Source organism: Heptranchias perlo, chromosome 11, assembly GCF_035084215.1.
Source record: "Heptranchias perlo isolate sHepPer1 chromosome 11, sHepPer1.hap1, whole genome shotgun sequence".
Classification (NCBI taxonomy): domain Eukaryota; kingdom Metazoa; phylum Chordata; class Chondrichthyes; order Hexanchiformes; family Hexanchidae; genus Heptranchias; species Heptranchias perlo.
The window spans coordinates 30,056,778-30,083,994 of NC_090335.1; the positions used below are offsets into that span (position 1 = coordinate 30,056,778).

The 27,217-nt window shown below is 40.9% G+C and overlaps 1 protein-coding gene across 2 annotated transcripts in view; it reads left to right on the plus strand.

Moving 5' to 3' along the window:
* Positions 1-2,704: 2,704 nt before the first annotated feature.
* tmem47 (transmembrane protein 47) overlaps positions 2,705-27,217 on the plus strand; it is a 38,230-nt gene continuing 13,717 nt past the window's right edge. Inside the window, exons 1-3 of one of the 2 annotated variants that reach the window (XM_067992780.1) lie at positions 2,705-3,339; positions 15,311-15,451; positions 18,036-18,303. In XM_067992780.1, coding sequence (XP_067848881.1) covers positions 3,117-3,339; positions 15,311-15,451; positions 18,036-18,058 — 387 coding nt within the window. In that variant the 5' untranslated portion in view covers positions 2,705-3,116 and the 3' untranslated portion in view covers positions 18,059-18,303. Of the gene's footprint in view, positions 3,340-15,310; positions 15,452-18,035; positions 18,304-27,217 lie in introns of those variants that run through there. The other variant, XM_067992779.1, reaches the window with a different exon arrangement.

A 27,217-nucleotide genomic window follows, 5' to 3' on the forward strand; every position in this document is an offset into this window, starting at 1 on the left:
AAGTCCAAGTCAATATATATCAAAAAGAGCAATGGTCCTAATATTGACCCCTGGGGAACGCCACTGTATACCTCCTTCCAGTCTGAAAAACAATCGTTTACCACTACTCTCTGCTTTCTGTCCCTGAGCCAATTTTGTATCCACGCTACCACAGTCCCTTTACTCCCATGGGCTTTAATTTTCCTAACAAGTCTATTATGTGACACTTTATTAAATGCCTTTTGAAAGTCCATATACACATCAACTGCACTACCCTCATCAACCCTTTCCTTTACTTCATCAAAGAACTCAATCAAGTTAGTCAAACATGATTTTCCTTTAACAAATCCGTGCTTACTTTCATTTATTAGCCCATACTTTTCCAATTGCCAATTGATTTTGTCCTGGGTTATTGTCTCTAAAAGTTTCTCCACCCCTGACGTTAGGCTAACTGGCCTGTAATTGTCCGGTTTATCCCTCCCTCCTTTTTTGAACAGGGCTGTAACATTTGCAATCCTCCAGTCCCCTGGCACCGCCTCCATATCTAAGGAGGATTGGAAGATTGTGGCCAGAGCCTCCGCAATTTCCACCCTTACTGCCCTCAGTATCCGAGGATGCATCCCATCTGGACCGGGTGACTTTTCTACTTTAAGCGCTGCCAATCTTTTACGTTCCTCCTCTTTATCTATTTTTATCCTATCCAATATTGCTACTCCATCCTCCTTTACTGCTACAATGGCAACATCCTCTTCTCTAGTGAAGACCAATGTGAAGTATTTATTTAGTACCTCAGCCATGCTCTCTGCCTCCACAAGATCTCCATTTTATCCCTAATTTGTCCCACCTTTGTTTTGATTACCATTTTACTATTTATATGTTTATAAAAGACTTTTGGGCTCCCTTTTATGTTAGCCACTAATCTCTTCTCATTCTCTCTCTTTTCCCCTCTTATTTCCTTTTTTAGATCTTCTCTGTACTTTCTGTATTCAGCCTGGTTCTCTACTGTATTAGGAACTTTACATTTGCCATAAGCCTCTTTTTTCTGTTTCATTTTAATCTCTAAATCTTTCATCATTCTGGGAGCTCTAGCTTTGGATGTTCTTCCTTTCCTCCTCGTGGGAATGTGTCTACTCTGTACCCAAACCATCTCCTCCTTGAAGGCCTCCCATTGTTCAATTACTGTTTTGCCTGCCAATTTTTGATTCCAATCCACCTGGGTAAGATCCCTTTTTAACTCAGTGAAATTAGCCCTCCTCCAGTTAAGTATTTTCACATTTGATTGTTCCTTGTCCTGTTCCATAACTATTCTAAACTTAATGATATTATGACCACTGTTCCCCAAATGCTCCCCCACTAAAACATGCTTCACCTGCCCCACTTCATTCCCCAGAACTAGATCCAGCACTGGTGAGCTTCATCCATCGTGTATTAAACTGACAACCTCAGAAATGGGCTGTTCTTCAAAGATTTTTCAATCTTTTCATGATATAAACTGAGCGTTTATCTAAGGACAGTATCATTTGGTGAAGGTTAAGAAAATATAGAAAGCAGTTAAGAAAATATACAAAGTCACAGGGGTCTTCAGACGTTGAATACTCAATATCATGTCTTGCGGGCTTCCTTTTTGTTTCTGGTTGTATTTCTGACCACTTGTTAGGAACCAGAAAAAAAACCAGATAGAACTGACCTGACGGTAAATGCAAAAATATTCCTATCTTGATTATATTTATATATGTGCCAAAATGTGTTCTTTCTTAAATAGAACATTAAAGAGGAAATTTGTTTCAGGAATTCAGGAATTTAATGTGACGTTTTGTTGGATTTGAAACCAACCTAAATGAAATTAATGTGAAAACATAAACAATGGATTCTTAGAAATATATCTTCTGCCTGCAACGCGAACTTAAATTGTGACAACGTAGTTGGGAACTCTTGCACGTGGCGTTGAGGGGATGTAGCTTTGTTCTGGACGGATGAACTTATATGCACTAAATGACCTTCCTCATTCCTATCTATCTTGTGATCTTGCTATTTGACTATTGGCCACTGTTCTGTAAGACATCGCAATATTACTTTGCTTTCATGTGTCCATCACTGCCATCGCACAATATCTGATCACGATACAAAAAGCGAAACCTCTTTCCTCTTACGATTGCAAGCACGTCTGCATTTCATTTAATTAACTTGTAATATTTATCCGGTTCGCCACGTGCCCCATTATTTTACGAATCTTGTTTATTAACAAACTGCTTTCATTTTAATGAATTATCAGATATTATTTCACAAAACATGGGCACAATGCACCGGAATATTTTGTTGTAAAACGGTAAACATTTCGGGAAAAAATCTTGGTTAACATCATTCTTCTTAAAAATGTAACATTTTTCATTTAATGAAAAATGAATTTATTGCATCTTACAGAATTGTAACTATGGGCTTTTACCGAATCAGAAACTGACTTTGTAGAGTTAACAATTTTACTGACAATTTGCTCAAACCTATCTCATATTTTAAAACTAGATTGAGGAGAATTTCCTGGGTCTTTTTTATTTCCCTCAATTTTACGCTCCGCAAATCTGACAGCTTCTGAAATGTCCCAAGAACGGATTGTGACAGTCGCTCGCACGAAGCTTCATAAAATGATCGCATATCACTTTGCAGCACCAATAAAGTTCAGCCGTCCAAAAGTTTGTTGTTATTGGGTTAGGTGGAGACATTAGGAACAGAGGGTGATCGCTGGAAATGAGTGAGAGGAGGCGTTAGGACCTGAGGGTAATCGCTGGGAGTGAGAGAGAGGCGGAGTTAGGAACAGAGGGTGATCACTGGGAGTGAGAGGAGGCGTTAGGAACAGAGGGTAATCGCTGGGAGTGAGTGAGAGGAGACGTTCGGGCCAGGGGGTGATCGCTAGAACGAGGCGTTGGCGTTCTGCGCTTTCCCAGCAAGGAGCTGACTCACACGGTGATTGCAGAAAGTCAGAGAGATCTTGAGAGGGAAAGAAGCAGAGAGAGAGAGAGACTGCAAAAGAGATTGAGAGAGGAGCTAGCGATAGGCAGCCTGAGGGTGCAGACTCAGTGCGAGCTGCAGAGCGGATAGTGTGGGCTCGGACTTTGGCGAGTGTTGCCCCATCAGTCGGGTGGATGATGTCTACGGCGGAGGAGAGCCGCGTGGCAGCGGTGACTCCACTGAAACTGACCGGGTTGGTGTGTGTGGTCCTCTCGCTCTGTTTGGACGTGGTGGCCTTGCTGAGTCCTGCCTGGGTTACTGCCGACAGTCACTTCTCACTGTCCCTCTGGCAGAGGTGTTTCCGACCGGGCTCGATCCCCGAAAGCGAGTGGAACTGCAGCTGGGCGCTCGACAGCGGTAAGAAGTGGGACTCAAACCTCCCAGGGGCAATGCCTGGTATCCGGGACAGGACGGAGAGAGAGAGAGAGAGAGAAACTGAGACGAGGTTGTAGGGACGGAAAGAAAGGTAATTAGGGGAATGTCATACGAATAGAAAAGAGTAACGGACAATGTTACAGGAACAGAGAGGCAGATAATTCGCTATTGGGCATTCGAGAAATAACTGAGACAGTGTAATGAGGAGAGAATTAAATAGCAGAATGTTGAAAGGACGTACGATGAATAAACAGAGAGCTTTGCAGGGACCCAAGATAATTAACTGAAACAGTGTCAAACAGATAGGGTTACGTTGAGGGGAAATTATAGAACGGGAAAGAAACGGTGCACAGACGCCTAAAGGTAATTGGGGAAAACTACGAGATAGAAAAAAATAACATTTGGAATTAGCTACTATAAGGACAAGTACAAAGAGAAATGTCATATTCACATGGTATATACTGACAAGCAGTTATATACTGACAAACACAAGACAAACATTGAGACATGTTATATACTGACAAGCATTGACACAGAAAGATGTTCTATACTGACAAATTAAACATATACATTGGAACATATATGTTATATAGGCAAAAACATTCACAGACATGTTATAGGAACAAACATATATTGGGGCATGTTGTTTACAGACAAAAACACTAACAAACACATTGGGACATGTTATATTCTGACAGAAACACGCACATAGACATATCAAAACCAGTCAGAAATTAGATACTGGGATATGTTATATAGTGAGAAATAAACATATTATAGGGTGATATATACTGATAGAAATTCAGATATTGTGAAATGAGACTAACAAAAATAGACATAAACTGGACGAAATATGCTGACAGAATGATAGATGAATACGCTAGGCAATATTAGATACTAACAGAAATTAAGATAAAAAATAAAGATGCCAACCAATATGACAAAATGTCAAAAAAGAGGAAATTACTAGGTACTGACACAAACAATCAAACACATAAACAAAGACATAATCATACTGACATAATCCTGCACAAACTATACATCTGTACATGCAGTTCAAGTGAACACTAATATTGACCCTGGATATAGCCTGACAGAGAGAGAGAGAGCGAGATCAAGAAAGGGAGACAGAAAAGAAATGGAGGGGACGAATGGCACGAATACAACACGAGACTGAGAAAAATATAAACATAGAAATACAGATTGAGGGAAACACTTAGAATGAGAGAGAAATACATAATGTGAGAATACAGAATTAGTGAGAAATACAGAATGTGAGAATACAACATTAGTGAGAAATACATAATATGAGAAAATACAGAATGTGAGAACAGTACAGAATTAGTGAGACATGCAAGATAAATTCAAAATAGAGATTGGGGGAAAATATGAGTAATAGAGACCGAAATAAATAGTGAGAGAAAAACAAGAATAAAATAGAAATAAAGAAGGTGAGAGAAATAGAGAGAAACAGAAATAGAGACTGAAAGAAATACAGAAAGGGAGATGGAGAAATACTGAGATATAAACTCAAAAGCAGTGAGAGAAACAAAACACTAGGGCAAGATTTATTCTGCATGCTTTGGGAACTCAAACTAGTGAGATGGCCTCCTAAGGGGTTCTCCTCCCACTGTATGACCTTCGTGTGCTTGGTAGTTTTCTAAATTATTCGACTACTTTTTGTTGATTTACAGCCAAAACCATCAACACAAAAGTGACAATATAAATGCAACTTAAATTGTAAAAAGAAAGGGTCTTTCTGACAGTTTTATCTGTGGGCTGCAATTTGAAAGCAGCTTAAGAGAAATATCGAGTGACTGATGAGACGAATCCAGCAAGAGAGTGAGACGGATATTGCCAAAAGCAATTGCTGGTAATAAGTGCAGACAGTGGGTGACAACATGTCCACCGCTACAGCTTCTGTTTTAGTTATGTATTTGCTGCTTGTTTCTTTAAGTACCTTTTATTGGAGTGCAAGTCAGCAAGTGTTTGCAAAATACAATCCCCTTCACAGGGATGGATCTCAACTACAATTGTTCTGCTTTATCTTCCTTGTTTTCATTTCGCCTTTGCTCGGATGTTTAAATAATGCCTTCATCAACAATTTATATTTGCGTCTGTTCTTTAATCCCGGGGTCACAGGTGAACAATGACGGTCACTCAGAAACGTGTCACTCTTTTTGCGGATTCAATTTTTTTTTCCAGCTTTGCTGAGGGAAACAATTGTCGAGTTTTCTGGACCTTTCCCGGGCTGTCTGGATTAAAAGAGACTGGGGGTTGTAAACATCAGACAATGTGGGTTTAGTTATAACACTGCGGCGAGTTGCTCTCGGGAGACTTGCCATCTAAAAGTTTGTTTGTTATTTTTGGAAAGGCGGGTGCTCGAGTCTGGTAATAAAGTTCCACAACGCTCGGTGGTTGGCAAGTTAATGCTGCCTGTTTGTAAAATATGGATAACACACTCTTTCTCGATTAAAACATTCAATTGTTGGGGGGAAGGGGGCAGAATGAAAGGGAAGCAGCCGGGCGGCGGAGTCTGGCGGGTTTGGTTAGCAGCAATTATTGACAGGCTGTGGGGAGGAGGAGGAGGACAGCAATCGGCCACCCCCAACAGGCAAGTTCCTCAGAAACTCCTTTTAAAGTCAAATTTGTGCTGCGGATAGTTCGTGTTTCTCACGCGACGCTTTTTTAAATAAGTAAAATTCCACTGGCGAATGAAGGACCGGGATCCTCCGAACTAAAGCGAGCCGAGGTGAGTGAACTCTGCCCATTAACATGTGATGCAGTGTCGCCCGCTTGTTTCCTGTCATTTGGCACATGATGTTTGTTTAGTGGAAAACTCTCGAGCTTTCCTGTTATTTTAATATGGGACTGATGAATGTTTTGAGCGGGAGCAAATTCGAAAAAATGGAATCCGCAAATTTTAATCTTGTATAAGAATTGATAAAGAGCCCTTATTTCTATTTTCTCACGTTTCTGCCTGCCGATATGTATTTATATTAAATATTAAAGGTGAAAATGAGATGTAGTGTTGCAACGCTCTCACCTATGGGTCCTGGTTTTGAATGCAATCCACAAATTGGGGATGAGTTTCCTCTCTATTGTAAAGGTTGTTAAGTGAGATTCAGCAAGCTTAACCCAGTTTCCAGTGAGGGTGGTTACACAACACAAATCATTGCAATAATTTGGCACAGATTAGCAGTCTCAGAGGGGACATAGTGATAGAGTGAGACAATAAAACATTTTTAACAGTGCAGCAAAAGGTACTGTTATGAAGTCAGGAGTTTAGAGGCAATGGCCCTGAAATTACGCTGTAGGATACAAGCTAAAATTGAGAGTGGCACTTCGGACAAACATGAGTTTGTATGTTACTATCCCAAGGCATAATTTCAGGGCTATTTTTCAATTGCAGTAGAAGTTGTTTTACTTTGGATCTGAGCAGGTACTGCTGCAAAGCTCAAACATCTTTTGTGGCATGGAACCAATGCTCTTTAGAGTGATCAAAAATAACATTTTTAAAAGTGTAATATTAAATTAGTTCACATTATTGAGATTGCATCTCTGAAATAAGATTAATTTATTGTAACACCCATGTAGAAGATACAAGTTATTGAATAAATAGAAGATGCAACAGAGATGAAATATTCCATTACTCAATTGTAAGTAATGAAATCATGAGTGGGTTATTTCAAGGCTGTTTTAGCAGGGAATATTTTACATATTTAAGGTTCTCCACCTTAACATATTTAGTTTGCAGTAGGACACATTTGAACCTTTAAACCCTTTCTTTTGTTGTCAGGTACTTGTTTCTGCCAAGGTGGAGCAGTACTTGACAGCGCCATGTGATAGCATCAAACATAAACATTGCTCAGGGCAACTGTACTGCTTTTTTCAATGGGTGTTATTCAATGGTTATCAGAGCCACAGCAAAAATAATTTCAAGGAGAAGTGAGCCCTGAAATTGTGAGAATCTGGCAGCATGAGGCCTCACCATGAGTGAACATGAGTCGCGATTTCAAGCATCTCAGTTTGAGGCAGGATAAAAAAGGACAAGAGAGGTTGTGCTGCTGGCTAGCATCAGTTTCCTTGTGAAGAAGGAATGATGTTAATGAGATCCCATATTGAAATTTGCATTGTTTGTCGAGCTCCAGTCCTAAGTAAAATGGGCGCATGACTAATGACCCCATCCCTCCCTCCAATCTCACCCTTTGTCATGTTTTCACTTTCCCCTTTGCCCTTCCCCTCTCTGAACTGAACGATCAGTCCTCAGCAAAGGCCTCAGCTTTATCCTCTTACCCCCTCACCTCAATGAATTTCAAGCTCGACATGATGCTGAGCTCTTCCTCCGTCACCTTCGCCTCCATGCCCACTTCTTTGGCCAGGAGTCTTCCCCCCCCGCACAGCGGACCCTTTCACCCGCCTTCAGAATTCTCGTTTCACCTGAACCCCTCCCTCTGGCCTCTTCCCCCTCTTTTGATCTTTTCGTTGGGAACTGCTGGCGTGACATCGGCCGTCTCAATTTCTCTACTCCCCTCACTCACTCTAACCTACCTCCCTTTGAACTTGCAGCACTCCATTCTCTCAAGTCCAACCCTGACATTGTCATTAAACCCGCTGACGAGGGCAGATGCGTGGCGAACAGATCTCTACCTTGCAAAGGCTGAATGCCAACTTTCCGACATCTCCTCCTACTTCCCCTGGACCATGACCCCACCACCGAACATCAAACCATAGTTTTCCAGACCATCACTGACCTCATCTCCTCTGGAGATCTCTTTCCCCCCCCACCCCCCGCCAAGCTTATAGTCCTCCAACCCCACTTCTACCTCTTTCCCAAGGTCCACAAACATGACTGCCTCAGAAGACCCATCGTTTCAGCCTGTTCTTGCCCCACAGAACTTATTTCTTCCTATCTCGACTCTATTTTTTCTCTCCTTGTCCAGTCTCTTCCGACCTACATCCTCGACTCTTCCGCCACTTTAACAGTTTCCAGTTCCGTGGCCCTTACCATCTCCTTTTCACTATGGATGTCCAGTCCATCTACACCTCCATCCCCCACCAGGACAGCCTGCGGGCCCTCCGCTTCTTCCTTGAACAGAGGCCGAACTAGTTCCCATCCACCACCACCCTCCTCCGCCTGGGTGAACTTGTTCTTACGTTGAACAACTTCTCCTTTGACTCCACTCACTTCCTCCAAATAAAAAGTGTCGCTAAGGGAACCTGTATGGGTCCCAGCTATGTCAGCCTTTCTGTGGGATACGTGGAACATTCCTTGTTCCAGTTCTGTTCATGTTCCCTCCCTCACCTCTTTTTCCAGTACATTGATGACTTTATTGGAGCCGTTTCCTGCTCTCGCCCCGAACTGGAAAATTTCATCAACTTAGCTTCCAATTTCCACCCTTCCCTCTCCTTCATATGGTCCACCTCCGACTCTTCCCTTCCCTTCCTCGATTTCTCTATCTCCAACCTGTCAACCATTATCTACTATAAGCCCACCGACTCCCATAGCTACCTCGATTACATTTCCTCCCACCCCGCTTCCTGTAAGGACTCTATTCCCTTCTCCCAGTTTCTCCGTCTCCATCGCATCTGTTCTGACGATGCTACCTTCCGCACCAGTGCTTCCGATATGTCTTCCTTTTTCCTCAACCAAGGATTCCCCTCCACCATAGTTGACAGGGCCCTCGACCGTGTCCATCCCATTTCCCGCACATCTGCTCTCGCTCCTTCCCCGCCCTCCCAGAACCACGATAGAGTCCCCCTTGCACCACACCAGCCCCCACATTCAACATATCATCCTCTGCCATTTCCTCCAGTGCGATCCCACCACCAAACACGTCTTCCCCCCCCCCCCCCCCCTTCAACATTCCGAAAGGACCACTCCCTCCGCAACACCCTAGTCCAGTCTTCCAACACCCGCTCTCCTCCCCATGGCATCTTCCTGTGTGAACGCAGGAGATGTAACACCTGCCCTTTCACCTCCTCCCTTCCCACCGTCCAGGACCCCAAACACTCCTTCCAGGCGAAACAGCGGTTTACTTGTACTTCTTTCAATTTAGTATACTGTATTCGCTGCTCACAATGCAGTCTCCTCTACATGGGGGAGACCAAACGCAGATTGGGTGATCACTTTGCTGAACACCTCTGCTAAGTCCACAAGCGTGACCCTGACCTGCCGGTGGCTTGCCATTTTAATTCCCCGTTCCACTCCTACTCTGACCTCTCTGTCCTCGGCCTCTTCCACTGTTCCAATGAAGCTCAACGGAAGCTCGAGGAACAGCACCTCATCTTTTGTTTAGGCACTTTACAACCTTCCGAACTCAACATTGATTAACTTCAGATCATAACCACTGCTCCCATTTTTTTGGACAGCAGGTGCTGGTAATGATTCTGCTGCTCCCATTTACAGTCCCTCTCGATCCATCTTTTGTTTCTTTATTTGTCCCATTACCATCCTCCTTGCCTTGCACCATCGTCCCTTTGTCATTTAATCACCCGTGCCCTCTACCCTATCAGAAACCTTCCCTTTTGTTCTTTCCTCCCCTCCCTCCCTCCCTTCCCTGGCTCTGTACTTGCTAAAAAACTGTTTAATCTTCAACCTCTTCCAATTCTGACGAAGGGTCATTGACCTGAAACATCAACCCTGTTTCTTTCTCCACAGATGCTGCCTGACTTGCTGAGTATTTCCAGCATTTTCTGTTTTTATGACTGATCCACTGGCCCAGCATGCTGAAATTCAGTTCTTAAAACTAAGTTACTGTTCCTAAAGTTTAAACAAAACTTGGTTTTTTTGGAAGAAGCTTTGATATTTAGCTCCATTTAGTTCCCTGCATTAGTTTCTTTTGTTGTAGAAGGTGCCATTTTTGTATGTTAACTTCGTTTACTACACTTTCATACTGTGGGTTGTTGCTGCAAAAATCTTGCAGCAAACAAAGTGCTGAGGATGGGAATTCCTTTGGTGGTTCTTATCATGCACCATGATTTAAATAAGGATGACTAGTTCACGAGGGGATGTAAAATGCAGATAGAATGACACCTGCAGCATTATGTCTGCAGCAATTACCACCCTGGGATTTGCAGAGGAAAGCTGTCTTCGCTGCCTTCACTTCGCAACAGAGGCTATCACTGAGCTGTGCCATATGCTCCAGATTGAACTGCTAGAACAAGGAGGTCTCTTCCCATATATTTGAAGGTTATCAAAGCAGTAAGCTTTAATGCCACTGGATTCTTCAAAGCCACAGCAGGGGACATGTGACAGATCACCCACTATGTAATGCAGCATGCAGTCCACAGATGTGTCAAGCAAGTGACAGATGCTGTGTTTGCAATGGACAACAGGCTCATCACTTTTCCTGTGAAAAGGTGGCAGAAGCTGAAGGGGAATAAAGACAGGATTTCCAAGAGTGCAGTGTATGGTAGATGGCACCCATATGGGCATCAGGGCTCCTCACATCAGCCTTGTGACCTGCGTGAATGGAAATGATTTCCACTCAGTTAAGATGTCTTAGTGCAAGTCAGTATCTGTTATTCATGATGCCTTCATTATGCAGAAGTCAAAGATCTCTACACTATTTGAAAGCTCACATAGATTGGATGGATAGCTCCTGGGAAACCACGGCTATGCTTAGCAGCTGTGGTCAGTGCCCCACTGAGAAGTCCTATGCAAAAGTAAAACATAAATACATTAAGGTATATAGTCGAACCAGAATTAACGTGGAGTATACCACTGACATGCTGAAGCAAGAATTCTGCTTTTTGGACCAGACAGATGGGGTGCTTCTATGTAGCCCTGCAAAGATGTCAAAATAATCACCATGTAACTTTGCTGTCCGAAGAGGAGTGATCATGCAGCAGGATGATGAGGAAGCCTCCAGTGCAGCAGTAGCTGAGGTGAGGGATAGGGATGGAAATGAAGGAAGCAGAGTTGTAGCTTGGAAGTTTGGTGCAGCACTCATTGATAACTGCTTCCAGTAATTTCCAATTTGACCCCTGCTCAAATATTGCAGAAAAATGAAACCCCATACAGTGTACCCAGAAACGGCATGCTTTGCATTTCAACCTTGCCATCTTACAGTATCCTACTATCAGTTATAACCTTAACTTGGCCTTTCCCAACAAAAATACTCCCATGCTAAGAATAAGTTAGGTGCTTAATGAGTAGGCAGAGCAAGTGTCCTGGCAGGCTGCTATTGCTAGTGCAGGTCTCAAGGAACAGAAGTGGTGTTACACTTCTGGGCGCAGGGCCATGAGAAGGCGTGCCAAAGCTACATCTGAGAAGGCAGTGGCTATCAGCACATGCCTGCTAACTGGCACTTCAATCCTTAAACGGGCTGGTTTGGATGGATGTGTAATACCCTTAAGAAGAAGCAGCTTGATCTGACCATTTCTCTTACCATGCCTCAGATGCCAAGCGCCCGTGCAGGATGGTTTACAATTAGCATAATAATATATGACTGAGGTGTGGCAATCCCACTGCAATGACTCTAGAACCAAAACCCTGACCCTGTCAAGTTCAATAGAGTCCTGTAAGTTGGAGCCGAGGTGTTAATAGCCCTAGTCACAGTGTTCGTGGGAGAACCATCACCAGGATTTGGTTCCACTGCTCTCGGTGGCTCCCCTGAAATTGCCTGTAAAGTAGCCACTTGCTCCATGGTGCACTCCTTCACACAAAAGTGCAGAGAGGCTGGAGAGGTACTTCTGCACATTCATTGTTAATTGTTGCAGGGTTTTTATGCTGCCCCAAAGAATGTCATGAAGGCACTTTGGTCATCCATCAACTGTCTTCTCAAGCCAAGCCAACTAGGGTATTGATCCATTGTCCATGCATCTGAGAAAGGCATCGGGCTGGAATCCTGGACAGATACTTGTTTATGTCTTGGTCTTCCTCATTTGTAATCTATGCTTCATCTGATAATCCCTCCTCATGTTTACTATCTAAATATCCCAAGATCCTTGGATCTGTGGTGCTTTTGAAGCATGTAACACGACCTGCTAGAAGGTGCCCTGTTCCTGGCTGCCACCAGCTGTTTCTGCTGTATCCTTTGTTATACTCAGGCCCAAATATGCCTTGAGCCATCTTTTCAAATTGTGTCAGCTGCTTTAAATATGGTGGTCTAGGGTCTATGTGTGTCCACTTGCATTGGTTGTGAGTAGCCTTTTCTGGAAGCACACACAACATCTGGATGATATAAATTGGCAGACCACCCAGACTGCCATCCTTGTGGCCAGTGCACATCCCTCCTTGTGGAATGTAATCCGAAACAATGTACATGTTGGTTCTGGGGGCAGTGCAGATTCAATGCACCCCTTCCAACATTTAAATGACTCACTGCAAGATATTTGTGTGCCAACCAAAAATTGTGTTGTGCAGCTTTTCTGCAATTATGTAGAAAGCTTATTCGGATGCATTAACATGGTACCTCCCTGAAGGTGCTGCAACTCACAATTTTGGTTCATGTCATGCACATTGTACCCCATATTAATAAAGTATGCAAAGGTGTGCATCTTGGCATTCCCCCAATAAACTTTTTCCTTATTGGTGCTCAGGCCCTACAGACCTTTGTTACTTCATTGACTCTTTCCACTACCTCCAAACATGCAACTTGCACTTCTGCTTTCACTGAAGGGCGGTGTTCTATTCCAAAGGGTGCCATCTGGCTTTGCTGCATCTCCTACATGAGCATCTCTAGTGCCTCCTCTTGAAAAGGGGCTCCTGTTTTTCCTGGGCTCCATTGCAGCTTCCACCACAGAATTTCTGAAAATATATAAAGAAACACTCCCCTTCAAGAACAGGTGGTATCCTATTAAGAGGTGCTGCCACCCACAACCAATTACTTCTTGTTCAGTTCCCAATATCTGTTTTCCATGCAGTGGGGGCCTATTGCAGTTGAAGGGAAGGGGTAGCCTCACAATTTTCAGTAACATCAACTTTCCTTGTTGCCAGCACAGATGTGCATACAAGATACTTGGTTCACTACACACTATGTATATAACATATGTCAATATGTTGTAGTCAAATCGCGATTACAGTAGAAAAAAATGGCCAACTTGGGGGAAAAAATGTTATTATAGTTATGAAATAAATTCCCTGGTCTATATTTAGCTCCCCTGCCCAACTGTTTGGCCACCATATTAGATATCTAATCAGGAATTTAAGATATACAGTTATTTTTATAGCTGGTTACAACATTATATAAAACTTTTATTTCTGTGGCAATAATAGTTATTTGGTGAGTTCTTTATTCCTCCATTTTAACATTTTCCCATCTTTTAATTTTCCTGGCAATTAATGCACAATTCTCAGACTGAAAGGGTAAATAATCTGCTCCCAAGAATTTGGCACAGCCACTCCATAAGGAGCCACTAGGAAACAGATGAGAGCAGTCTGGGTGACTTAACGTGTAATTTCCAATCCCTTGCTGTGTTTCGCCTCTACTCAGGGTTGAGAGCATGAACCTGATATGCAGAATAATTGGTGTGAAACCACATCTTACAATTCTATAGTGCAACAAACCGATACACTGACAGTTATGTTGCAAAACCACCTGAGATACCTTTTGTTCATTCATTTTATGCAATTTGCTTCTCTCTTTAAATCCTCCCCTGTGCCATCTAACGTTCCCTGACTGAGGTAAAGGACAGTTTATAAGAATCCCAAGTAACCACCATTCCTGCACTTGATATAATTGCTTGTTAGTGTAAGAGATTAGCTTGGGGGTTACTCTGATTTCTCGACTCTAGCTTTTGCTCTGTGCTTCCTATCCCAGATGGCATGGTGATGATCAAGACTTCCATCAATTTGCAATGGTTCTACGTACCAGTGAACTTCACCCACTTCCTCCCCAAAGCTGCTTACTTTTAACTAATTGTGGCAAAATTCTAAAAAATATTTAATAGTTGTTGACATCAATTGTGCACATTTTTGTATTTCATTTGCTAGTTACATTGTATTTTTATATAATGGGGAATAAATTATTTTCATAAAAATATGGGAGAATGCTTCCTTTTCTCTATAATCATTAACCCGCCAATAAATTATATTCTCAGAAATGGGACATTTCAGAGCTGCGTGTTCTTGTGATTTCCTTAGTGGGTTGTTAATTATGGAAATAAAATGGACATTTTCTAAGTTTTCATTAAAAGAGGAATTTTTGGCCCAGGTTACCAAACATTTCTGAGGAGAGATAAAAGTCATCTCATATAAATGGGAGCTTTAAAGCATTCCCTATGCTTCAAACAGTTCACAACAAAACAGTTTTTAAAAAAAAATAACAAAAGGTAGTATAAATAGGATACTCGGTGGATAAATAAGTAATATCACACTTAGTCTATTCATGGGAAAGCACTTTACAGCTAACTTGTGATTTTGTCACTTGTGGGTTATGTGGTTTTTCCAATCACAGGGTAAACTACTGACTATCATCTATCTACTACTCTCCTGTCTCATAATATCACAGTATCCTTCTTGTCCTGGAATAGAACCAAATCCATTTTGAGTAGTTTGCATTCAGTGGAAAGTCCTACTTAGTGACTGAAATGTACATCTATGCTGGTAGATTACATCCCAAAGTTTGGCTTTGAAACTGGGTAATGCACGTGTGTGTTTTTAAGCTTTCCCTCTACCTGCATCAGATGACCTCTGGTATCACCTCATAATACAGAGGGATTTGCAAAACCACGAGAAACACAAAAAACGATATTGGCAGATTGGCACTCTGCTATTTTTGCATGTAACAAATTGGCAGATTGCTATTGTACTATTTTTTGCACATTACAGATTTGAACCGTCTGTTCAAATGTTACAGATTAGCAGATGTATTACATGTTTATTTATGCATATCCAAATCTGTACACAGTTACTTTGTGAATATTATAGGTTGGCAGGTTTAAGTTTCACGATTTTATGTATGTTAAGGATTATTAGGTTGTTACACTTTTGCTTTCTGTGTTATAGATTGGGAGATTGCTACCGTGGCTTTGCTTCTGGCTGGAGCCGCCATTATTCTCGTTGCCTTTCTGGTGGCTTTGATCTCAATCTGTCAGGGGACCCGTCGGAGATTCTACAGACCCGTGGCTGTCCTGTTGTTTGCTGCAGGTAACTCGTTTATAAATCTGAATGGTACACAAATTATGTATTTGTATTAAATATATAGAGAGGGCTTTATCAGTGTGGAAATTAATATCGGTTGCATGCAGTGTTTTCACATTTTTACCTGCATAATCAGCTAACAGTTTCAGTTGTATAATTTTAAAACAGGTTTTATTGATGTTCAAAAATATGCAAACAGATAACATGTGGGAAAAATGGGATACCCTTCAGTGTTATTTTGCTTTCCAATTGTCTTCATTGTCCATGGGTCCACGGGTGCCGATGACATTCTGGTACCTCAGCTAAGGGGCCATTCATAAAGTATGAGCATCAGCAGTCTATTCATTTGTGGAGGAATCACAGCTGACCCCAATCCTCTCCTCATACAACATATGTAGCAGGAGTCACTGGATAGTGATCAAGAACCTTTGATAACTTTCAGTGCTGAGGCCTATTATGCTGCCCTTGCCACTTTCTCCACTGAGAGCAAACAGTTCATACTGTGCTGCCTATAAAAAAAACTAAAATTTGTTCTGAAACATTTGGCCGGGGCGGGGGAGTGGTGGAGTGGCATGTGGGTCCCTCTTCAGCCTTTGCAGGGCCACACTCTGTGAATGCTTGCACAAGCCCTGGTATCAAAGAAAACTTTCTGGGCCCTCACAGCTGCCATGAGAACAGTCCTCGGCTGAGCCAAACAGGCTTCCAGCATTCAAAGGCTGCAAATTGTGTGAAATATGTCAGAGGAGCTAGAAACTAGGGGAAATCTAGGCCAATATATTTGTTTTAACAGGTTTATGTGCATCAGATTTATGTGAAAGAATCTTACCCTACTGACCATAAGCTACTACGTTTTATTTCACACTTGTGGTAAAATTGTTGATTAAATGTTATTGCATGGGATTATGGCAGGATAATAGTTGAGCTATTGCTTGTGTGAAATTCATTATATACATGCAATGTACATTGTGTGTCAGAAATAATTTTAAGCTCTGGTATGACACATATCAGAGGCACTTATTAAACTGCCCACGGGCCAACTGTGACCTTGCAAGCTTCTATTGCGGCTCTCAACAGAATCTGGCCCCACCCACAAGCCTACCAACATTTTCTCGAGATATCTTCCACCCTCCCCCCTGAGGGTCGCAATTCCTCATCTATACCGTGCCACTAAACACTGCATTCACAGCGCCAGTGAAAGTCCCATTTAAAACTACAAGATCCCGTGGATTTAATGGAGAATGGTCACTACCACTGTGGATTCTGGGCCTTTTTTCTCTTGCTCTTCAACAACTGACAGCAAAAGAGAACAATGAAAGTGGCACTCACACCCACAGCCAGGTGGGCCGTAAAGACAGAAAGAGAAAATAAGAAGAGAAAAAAATAGGAAACAAGAGAAAGAGAGAGAAAATAACCAGAGTAAAGAATAAATGACAATGGAAGACAATGAAAGAAAAAGGACAGAGTGAGTGGGGGGAAAGTAAAAAGACATCAATAGTGCTAAAAAGAGAAAGGAAAGTGATAGAGAAAGAGAGGCAATCTGGCAAAGAAAACAATGGAAGAAAAATGGCACAGAAAAGGAAAATGGCAATGGGCATAATTTTGACTTTGGGTGACAGTGTAAAATGAGTGTTATTGATTCAGCCACCCGTTATACATCTCTCCTGATTTTCATTTTCATTTGACTTCACTGCCCCAGCAATACGCTTTAAATCTAATCTCAGAAGCACCGCTTCCTAGGACACTAGGATGAACTTTTCCATTCCCACACCAGGTATCCTTATGATGTCCCTGAGTGAGATTACTGGTTTTGTGCCAAACCGCAAGCAATTTTATGCCTACAGGGAGCTGGGTTGAGACTGCCCAACCTTATTTCACAAAGGACTTTCACAGCCAGCACAAGGAAGAGAGAGAGAGCTTTCATCTCATTATTCCAGGCTGAGTTAAGACACAAATCTGAGTGGGGGTAAAGAAACATTTTTTGCTATCCAGTACCTTATTTTGACTGCTGTAATAGATGTATGTTCAGATTTTGAAGAATAGAGACTTTAAGATATATTTTAATTTTTCTCATTTATCTCCTTTTTAATATTTTGTTTAATGTGTTAATACTTCTCTTATTTTATCATATTCTTTTTTATTTGTATCTTTCCTTTTGTTATTTCTTACTTTTTCTAAATCTATGTTGTAAACTTTTTTTTATTTCTGCCTTGTCCATCCTCCTTCTACAGAGTCTGGCCTACTACTCATTACCAGTTTTGCATTATTTATTGGGTTTTGCTATCGTGTTTCTATTTGTGCTTTTAATTGTTTATTTCCTTTCACATTTTATTTAATCTGATACATTATTAAATAATAAAAAAAGAATGTACTAAATGTGTCCTGCTGAAAATATGGTTCTTTGTTTTTTATTCTTCCTTTTATATTCTGTTTATATTGTGACCTTGTTACCTGTTACGTCCAATTCAAATTACCCCGTTTCTATTTTTTGGCTTATTTGTTTGACCATTGACATTATTATTTATTATTATAGTTTCTTTTCTCCATGATGTGTTCACTTCTGTTTTCTTCTGGCTTGATTTCCTTCTCACAGTGATGGTGCTACTACATTCCTAACTGTAAACTCTAACAAGGCCAGTTCGTGTCCCTGTCCATGTCCTACACTGTGTTGTAACGCGCACTGTAATGAGGATTCAGCTGTACTGCAGGAACACCTGAACAAGCAGCAGTTTTAAGTGACCGGCTTTGTTTCAGTGGACGAGATGCGCTGGGAGGTGAACAACTCATTACTCAGCTGTTTAATGACCAGTTTCATTGCTGGATGAGAGATCGTCTTCTGCTGCCGATGCAGTATTCAAATTGGCTATCAGCGATGAACGTAATGGAAATAGATCTAAGTTTCTTATGTTAAAGCTGTTGTCCCCTGAGAAGGAAGATATGCACATTTTGAATTGTAATTCAATTTACATTTCAAAATAGATTGAAAAAAAATGGCATAATTCTGAAATATATCATGATCAATTTACGATTGTAGTCATTATCAATTATCACTTGTGTTATGGCCTTGTTCTGAAAACTTTTATCATTTTTTAATTCTCCAAATACAAATAATTCGCTTCTACATTTTGATCACAGCGAATAATAATGCTTCCCAAGTTACCCTTGTTATTTACAGTAAAAAAACCTTTAAATATTGGATACTTAGAGCCATTCTGAAAAATTGGCAAGATGCAAATAATGACTAAATATTTATGTGACTGTTTTTAAGAAGTTTTCTTCACACTTTCTCCTCAGGCACCTATAATATTAACAATAATAAGACCACATGCAAGGCAGAGTTGATGAAAGGCTACAAAAATAGATCTTTATGCAACATGATTCTTTCAAGTTGGTACTTCTCTTTCTTGGTATTAGTAGTATAAAATGTCTGTGTTTGAACAGATACGTTAACAGATAATTATAGGTTTAATATTTTATTAGCTTAGGCCCATAGCTTTTAATTCCTTGTTTTCCAGGATAATTTAACATGCTTTGTTTAAGTGCTGGTGTTCATTACATTTGATATATGTACATTTGTTTAAAAAACAATTACAAAATAATGATGTATTATTATGGGGAAAAGTAGGGTATGGTCCAAAATGTAGCAATGTACAATATTTTCTGTTCAAGAAAAAAAATTGCCTTTTACTCTTGCAAGATAGGATTTCCTGTAAGGCAAGATATGTTTTGAGTAAAACACCAATTTATTTTGCAAATTACACATTTTAGGAATTCATATTTTCAAGTAAAGTGGTTTTCTTTATATAGGGAAAATACTGAAAGTATTCACGCTCGCAGGGACATTCTGTCCTAACTTCTGAAAGACAGTGTGAACTACCCAAAGGAATAGAGTAGTATCATGTCAGAAAATATTTTTATTAGCACTAATAAGGGGTAATTTTGATTTTGGGCAATAGTGTAAAATGGGCGCTAGCAAATCAGCAGCCATTTTACTTCTCTCTCGATCCTGGAAGATGTGTAAAACGGGCTGCCAATTCGCTATCGTTGGTTTTACACCATCCGCCCTAAATCAAAATTACCCTCATAGATCTGCCGTGGCATTCCTCACGGGTTGTCTGGCACCTGGGGTACAGTTTCTGATGTTTACCACAGCTCTGCTACTGACGAAAGGTGACAGTGGTTCAACCAGTACTGTAATGTGGCAAATTTAATGACTCAGTATAACAAATGATTGATTTGAGGTTAAAATTTTGCATATTTCACTGATACTAAAAGAAACAAGCAAAAGACAACAAAGAAACAAGTGATCATATGATGCTTAAAATGCAAATACTTAAATTATTTATTTACTTATTTGCCATTCTTCCCTCGTTCTCTCTGAAAATCTCACTTTCATTCAATTATTTCCATGATGATAAAAGACATTTTCTCCCCTTTGATGGTTAGTGTAGGATTACAGAGGAGATTTACCCCCCTGTCATGTCTTTATTGCCCAGCACCTGAACAGGTAATTTTTCACCATGATCCAAGCCTGGTTGATTGATAAAAACTCGCTGTATTGTCAGAGGCCAGCATTGAAGCATCTCAGAAATGTTCCCCTCTGGCCCTGGTGCAAACACAACCCCCTCAGCAGCAGAAAAAAAACTCTTGCCAAATCACACCATTAGCTCAAAATACTTACTTAATATCTAAACTGAGGAGGAGGGTGAAAATGACAACTATCATGCTGCTGCTTTTTTGTCACACACACACACACACACACACACACACTTTCTCCACAGAAGGTAGATCTCCGTGGTCCTTTTCTATCTATCATGTGACATTAGTTGTCACGGTGCACTCTGAGGTGGTTAATAGGTTGGTGGAACACCATATGTAATTCAACACATTAGGTGCCTGCACCCCAGGTGATCGGACACAGAGGCCTTAGGTCTACGATGCACCCAAGGCACTCTGCGCACACCAATGCAGGTGACAAGCACAAAGGAAGCTGGGAGCCTGCACACAACTTAGGTTCATTAGGCCCTGTCTTTAATGTAAATAAAGCAGTCAACATAAGTGCAGCCGAACTGCCTGAACAGAGCTCCAGCCGCACAGTGCCCTATTTGGAATGGGTGTTGAAGGGCAGGCTGCCATTAACTTGCCAAAAAAAAAGTTTGAACACCCCTGCCTGGTGTCTCTTTGCATTCCTGGTATCATAGCCCACTTGCCTTGTGCCCCACTCCAATGCTGAACAATTGCCCCAAACACAATGGGCAGCCAGTTGCCCATCCATTGATATTGCAACCCTGATGCTTCTGATGTGTCATGAGAGAGACACCCAGCGCATCACAAAATTATGCAGATGGACTGGCTTTGCGTTATTTGCCCAGTTGATTTATGTGCAGTCACGTGGCCTTGCAGAGCACATTATCGTCTCCTCTGTGTATTGTAGGTCCATATAAGCAGGGTGGAAACTACAACTCCCATTACACATCAATCTCTCACACACACACAATTTGTCCACAGTACCTGGAAATCAGCCAAGCTTCAGGCCCAGGTGAAATTTCGAACTCAAGATCCAGGCTCCAGGCTGAAGAGCAGCCTTTCTGTGGAGCTACTATTTAAATTCATTGCTAACATTAAATAACCAATTGCATGGGTAAATTAGTGATTTCTTTTCCAGAATTATATAGTTTTCATATGATTATTCTGTTATAAATGATCACCCAGAATTTCCATGGGGGTTCACAGGTGGGAGATTATTATTTCTGGCTGCTCCATTAACATATTGACCTGAGTGAAGAAGGAAAATGGAACCCAAAAGCAATATCAAAAAATTGTTTGAGCAATTTGATTAGTTAATTTTGTGGTACTTATTTCTTTGTGATTGGTAGCTTTGAAAAATATTTGAGGGTTTTGGTTGCTCTGTTGTTCTGCTGTGTATTCATTCCTCGTTGGTACTTTTTGCTACTGCTGATTCTTTTGCAATTGGATATTTCATTGGTAAATTAACAGATAAATGGCTATTTCAGACAATCGTGGTTTTTTGCCCTGCAGACGGTGACACTTTGGAGGTGTGACACCCTGAGGTGTGGCATCTTTGAGGAGTGTCTCTTTTGAAAGTTGTGATGTGATGGATGCAATCTAGATGTGAGAATTTTAAACATATATCTCGATCTAGTGATAGAAATAAAATGCTAGTCAGTCAACAAATGCAGAAATCTGATTACAGAGGGACATAAATCTAATGAACTCGCAAACCCCTGGGATTGTCGCACAGTGCTGTTAGGATTTAGCACCCTAGTTTGAAAATCTATGCTCTTAGGAATTATTTTCCCATCCAGTTGTACTAAACATTTGTACTATTGAAGATATCAATTGCTGACCAATTTCATTGGCTAAATTATCTTTTGTTTTATTCATTTTTAAATGTAAAGTCCTTTAGACTTACTAAGGATAAAATGATATTGCTGAGGAAGGGAACAGAATCTACTCTGCACTCAGTATGAAGCAGTGGCAAGTTAGATATGGCAAAGCAGCTCAGAGTTCCCACTAAACTGTATCAATGTGACCTAGTAATATAAAACATTGTGCTAATCAGCTAAAAAGTAGTTGTTTTATAATTTGTCAGGTAGTGATTATTGAAAGATTGATTGAGGTAAATTCAGGCATTGGAGGGCAAAGTGAAGAAAATACATTTCATCAGATCAGCAGAAGCTTTGCGATCTTGAGCCCAATGTGCCTTAATTTGGTCCTCGAATGGGTATCCTTGGCTGCAGTATTATGTGTCTCTAATTCAGGTGATTTCTCTGAAAGTTCCTACCACCAGATATCTTAAAATTTAAAAGAACTTAGTTGAACCATTTAGTTCATAATATTTTCAGAACTAAATATTTCAGCTTTGTGGAAACTGCATTTTGAATAATGGTGCAATGAATGAGGACACATGAGCCTTGTTGTTGTTGAATGTGCATACATTTGGACCTATTTAACTTAATAAATTGGTTTTGTGATTCTTATTTTCCTCTTTTACACACCAATCTTAGGACTTTCTTCCATGTCACAGTAAAGATGGCAGTGCTAAGGAGGTCACATTGAGTTGCATTGAGGGGCATGCTAACCAACATAGGGGTGATAGATGAGTTGCCACTTTGAGCAATCGGCATCCTGATTTTTCCATTGCACTATCTCAAATAACTAAGAACATAGGCATGTACAGAACCGGAAAAGACCATCTTGGTTCATCTGGCCATCCTGAGAGTTTACTAATAGAATATTGATTCTAAGAGTCTAAATGGGGTAGAGGAGCAAAGGGATCTAGCCATACACGTTCACAAATCACTAAAAGTAGTAACACAGGTTAATAAGGCCATGATAAAGCAAAGCAAACCAAGCACTGGGGTTCATTTCTAGAGGGATAGAATTGAAAAAAAGAGAAGTTATGTTAAACTTGTATAGAACCTTGGTTAGACCACACTTGGAGTACTGTGAACAGTTCTGGTCTCCATATTATAAAAAGGATATAGAGGCACTGGAGAAGATGCAAAAAAGATTTACTGGGATGATAGCAGAACTGAGAGGAAATACTTACCAGGAAAGGCTGAACTAGCTGGGACTCTTCTCTGGAGAAGAGAAGGCTGAGGGGTGACTGGTTAGAGGTCTTTAAGATGATAAAAGGGTTTGATAGGTTGGAGGTAGAGAAAATGTTTCCACTTGTGGGGAGTCCAAAACTAGAGGTCATAAATATAAGGTAGTCACTAATAAATCCAATAGGAAATTCAGGAGATACTTCTTTACCAAAGAGTGGTAAGAATGTGGAACACGCTACCACAAGGCGTAGTTGAGGCAAAGAGCATAGATGCATTTAAGGGGAAGCTAGATAAACACATGAGGAAGTAAGGAATAGAAGAATATGCTGATGAAATAGGTTGGGAGGAGGCTCGCGCAGAATGAAAACGTCGGCATAGACCAGTTGGGCCAAGTGGCCTCTTTCTGTGCTGTAGACTCGATATAATTCTCTCATCAAAATCCTGTCTAACTTTCTCGTAAAATTACTGTTGTTATCAGTCTTGATTGCCTCTCTAGGCTGTCATTCCAAACATTCATCACCCTCCGTGTGCAGTCATTATATCCGATCTATCCTTTCACCTCCCCTCTTCCCAGCTTCATCCCATTCCTTCTCATTGTTCACCATGGCCCCAAGAACAACAGTTTTTCAGGGTTCAATTTTGTTGATACCCTTAAGGAGCTGGAATATCTCAATAATATCCTCTCTCAATAATGCTTCCCGAGTCAAAACAAACTCAGTTCTTGTAGTCTTTACTGTAGTTCAGATATCTGCAGCCAGGTATCAGACGGTTAGCCTTTTGCTGCACCTTTTCCAGTGCCATGATGCCCTTCCTGTGATTCGGGAACTGGAACTGCACATAGTACACCAATGGGGATGAACTAATGCACTCTATAAGCCTATGATTTGTCTACTGTTGCGTGTGCTATACAACCCAAGATCCTATTTGCCTTATTTACTGCTGCCACACACTACGCGCAAGTGATTGGATGGATAAAGGGAATGCGGTTGGTGCACTATATGAATTTTCAGTAGGCATTTAATAAAGTATCTCAAAAAGGCTTGTTAGAAAAATTCAAGCATAAAATATAAGAGAAAATGTAGCAACGTGGGAGGAGGTTGGTGTCTTAAAATAATGTACACAAATACAAGAGGCGTTAGAAATAAATTAGGTGACCTGAAGCTCTATGCTGGTGACAAGAATTCTAATTTATAGGTAAAAAACGCAGTGAGAGATACCCTCATAAGGATAGAAAGGATAGTTTAGGAGAGAGTGTTTTTTTATGCAAAAGAAGATATGAGGGTAAGGGAAATAATTCAACCTGAATTTAGTAAGGACAAGGTAAGGGGCATTATGGTTTGAGATACAGGATGGGAGCTATTGTGTCTGTGCTGGCTGTCTGCTAGAGTAAATAGGAAACAGTTAGGCAAAATAGTTGTTGCTCAGATTGGAGAAGAATTGGAAGTGCTTTACCCCAAGGTCAGTGCTGGATCCACTTTCATTCTCAGTATATATATATATATATATATAGAGATGACTTGGATTTGGTTAGAGGGAGCATAATCTTGAAATATGCTGACAACTCAAAAGTAGAAATGCTTGTCAAACAAGAAGACTGTAAGAGACTTCTGGAAGATATAGACAAGTCAGCAAAATTGGCGGATGGTTCGCAGCTGCAATTTAATTTGGATAAGTGTGAGGTAGTTAATTATCAGAGGAAAAACAAGGACTGGGAGTACACACTCAATTTAAAGAAGGGGATGGATGAACATGGACCTAGGCATTCAAATATATAATTCCCTGACAGTGTGAGTGCAGGTAAATAAAGCATTTTAAAAAAAGGCCAAGAGCATTTTGGGTTTTATAAATATGAATACATTTGTAGATAGCATTGGTTAGGTCGCACTTAGAGTACTGAGTATAACTAACCGTAAGTGTGACCTAACCAATGCTATGTTTAAAGGACATGATGATGATGTGGTGAAATTGGTCCACACCAGTTGTGTGAAACGGGCTCATAGTGAATCGGCAGCCCGTTTTACACCGTGCTAGATTTTCTTTTCCATTGCATGCCTAGATCTCTGCTCGTCCATCTCCTAGAGTACCAGATCACCTAATTTACTTCTAATGCTACTTGCATTTGTGTACATTATTTTAAGAGGCCTACCTCCACCCCTTACTGTAGTCCTCCCTGACATTCCCACTCTCCCTATCTGTCTTGGTTCCTTAGACGATTTTAACTTATAACATATTCTAAATTCCATACTGTCCACATGATTGTTATGTGATTCAATTCTATACTATTTCCTGATCATTAATGTCCCTTCTCCTTGACATACCAGTTTAAATCCATCCCCGCTGTTGTATTTACCTTTCCACAAGTATATTGGTGCTAGTATAGTTCAGGATTTTAAAATTTGTTCTTGGGATGTGGATGACGCTGCCAAGGCCACATCTATTGCCCATCCTAGTTGCCTGAGAAAGTGGTGCTGGGCTTTCTCCCTGAACCACCGCAGTCTTCATGCTGATGGTGTTTCCACAACGCTGTTGAGTAGGGAATTTCAGGATATTGACCCAGCGATTATGAAGGAAGGGTAATATATGTCCAAGTTAGGATGGTGTGCGCCTTTAAGAGAAATTTAGAGGTGATGGTGTTCCCATGATACTGTTGCTTTTGTCCTTCTCAGTGGCAGAGTTTGCAGGAGGGGGAGATGCTGTGAGAGAAACCTTGGTGATTTGCTGTAGTGCATTCTGTAGGTAATATATACTGTCGCTTCAATGCGCCAGTGATGGAGGGGGTGGATAATGAGTCCAGTGGTATGGGGGCCAATCAAGTGAACTGCTCTGTCCTGGATGATGTTGAGCTTCTTGAGTATTGAATGACTTTAACCTTGTAAACGATGAAGAGGCTTTGAGGGGTCAGGAGGTGAGCCACTTGTTGTGGAGTACCCAACCTCTAACCGATTCTTGTATCCATGGTGTTGATATGGCTGGTCCAATTAAGCTTATAGTTAATGATGGCCCCCAAGATATTGACGGTTGGGGGTATCAGCAATGGTGGTGTCATTGAAGGTAAGGGGGAGATAGCTGGGTTTTTTCTTGTTCATTATGGTCATTACCTGCCACTTTTATATGTTAACTTATAAATGTAGGTTGTAATATGTTTCCTCGTTTCCTCGTCATCTGGGAGGATAATGAATATTTTTGCACACTACTACAAGACACGAGGAAACATATTACAACCTACATTTATAAGTTAACATATAAAAGTAGCAGGTAATGACCATAATGAACAAGAAAAAACGTTATCTGCCAGATGTCAGCCGAAGCCTGGATGTTACCGAGGTCCTACTATAAACTGGCATGGTGAAGAAAATCCCGTTTATACAGCCCCCTCTATCCCAGAATGCATGCCAGTGCCCTGGAAATCAAAAACCCTTCCTGCTAGTGTTTCTGATATAAAATAATATCCTGATGAAGCAGCAGAAGTTTGTTTCTGCTTTAGCCATTATTCTTACTATTGCATTCAGGTGAAGATGGCTTTGGTATGCGGAGAATAACTTCTTACTGATTTTATCTCCAGAGTGGACCCTCTCGACTAAGATTGCTGAGCTTGAGGATCAACTCTCAACACTCCGTAACATCTGGGAGGATAATGAATATTTTTGCACACTACTACAAGACACGAGGAAACATATTACAACCTACATTTATAAAAACACACATGGATATCTCTATATTAATGAGATTGTGATTATATTCATGTAATTCTATATATTCCTGTATATTTTTGTTAGATAATTTTGTCAAGGGATATGGAGCCAAGGTGGGTAAATGTTGTTGAGGTGCAGATCAGTCATGATCTAATTGAATGGTGGAGCAGACTCGAGCTGAATGGTCTACTCCTGTTCCTAATGTCCCCATAAAGCAGAGGTCTCAATCCATTTAGAGACTAGATCACTTGCTTTCTGAAATTATTTTTGCTTTCTTTCCCTCCATTCTTAGGTTGTTTTCTCTCTGTTTTTAGGTACTTTTGACACTTGTGAATTGACTTGCTCCCAAACATGTGCCAATTCTGGCCTATAACTCAACACCAGGTGCGTGGTTGTTGCACGGGTTAACTGATGCTTCCATATCTCTAGCCACACATTTACCCTTCTAATCCGATCTTGCCCATCCTGCCCAATGTGTGGCCCGGGTAGTAATGTGCAGATTACTATCGAGA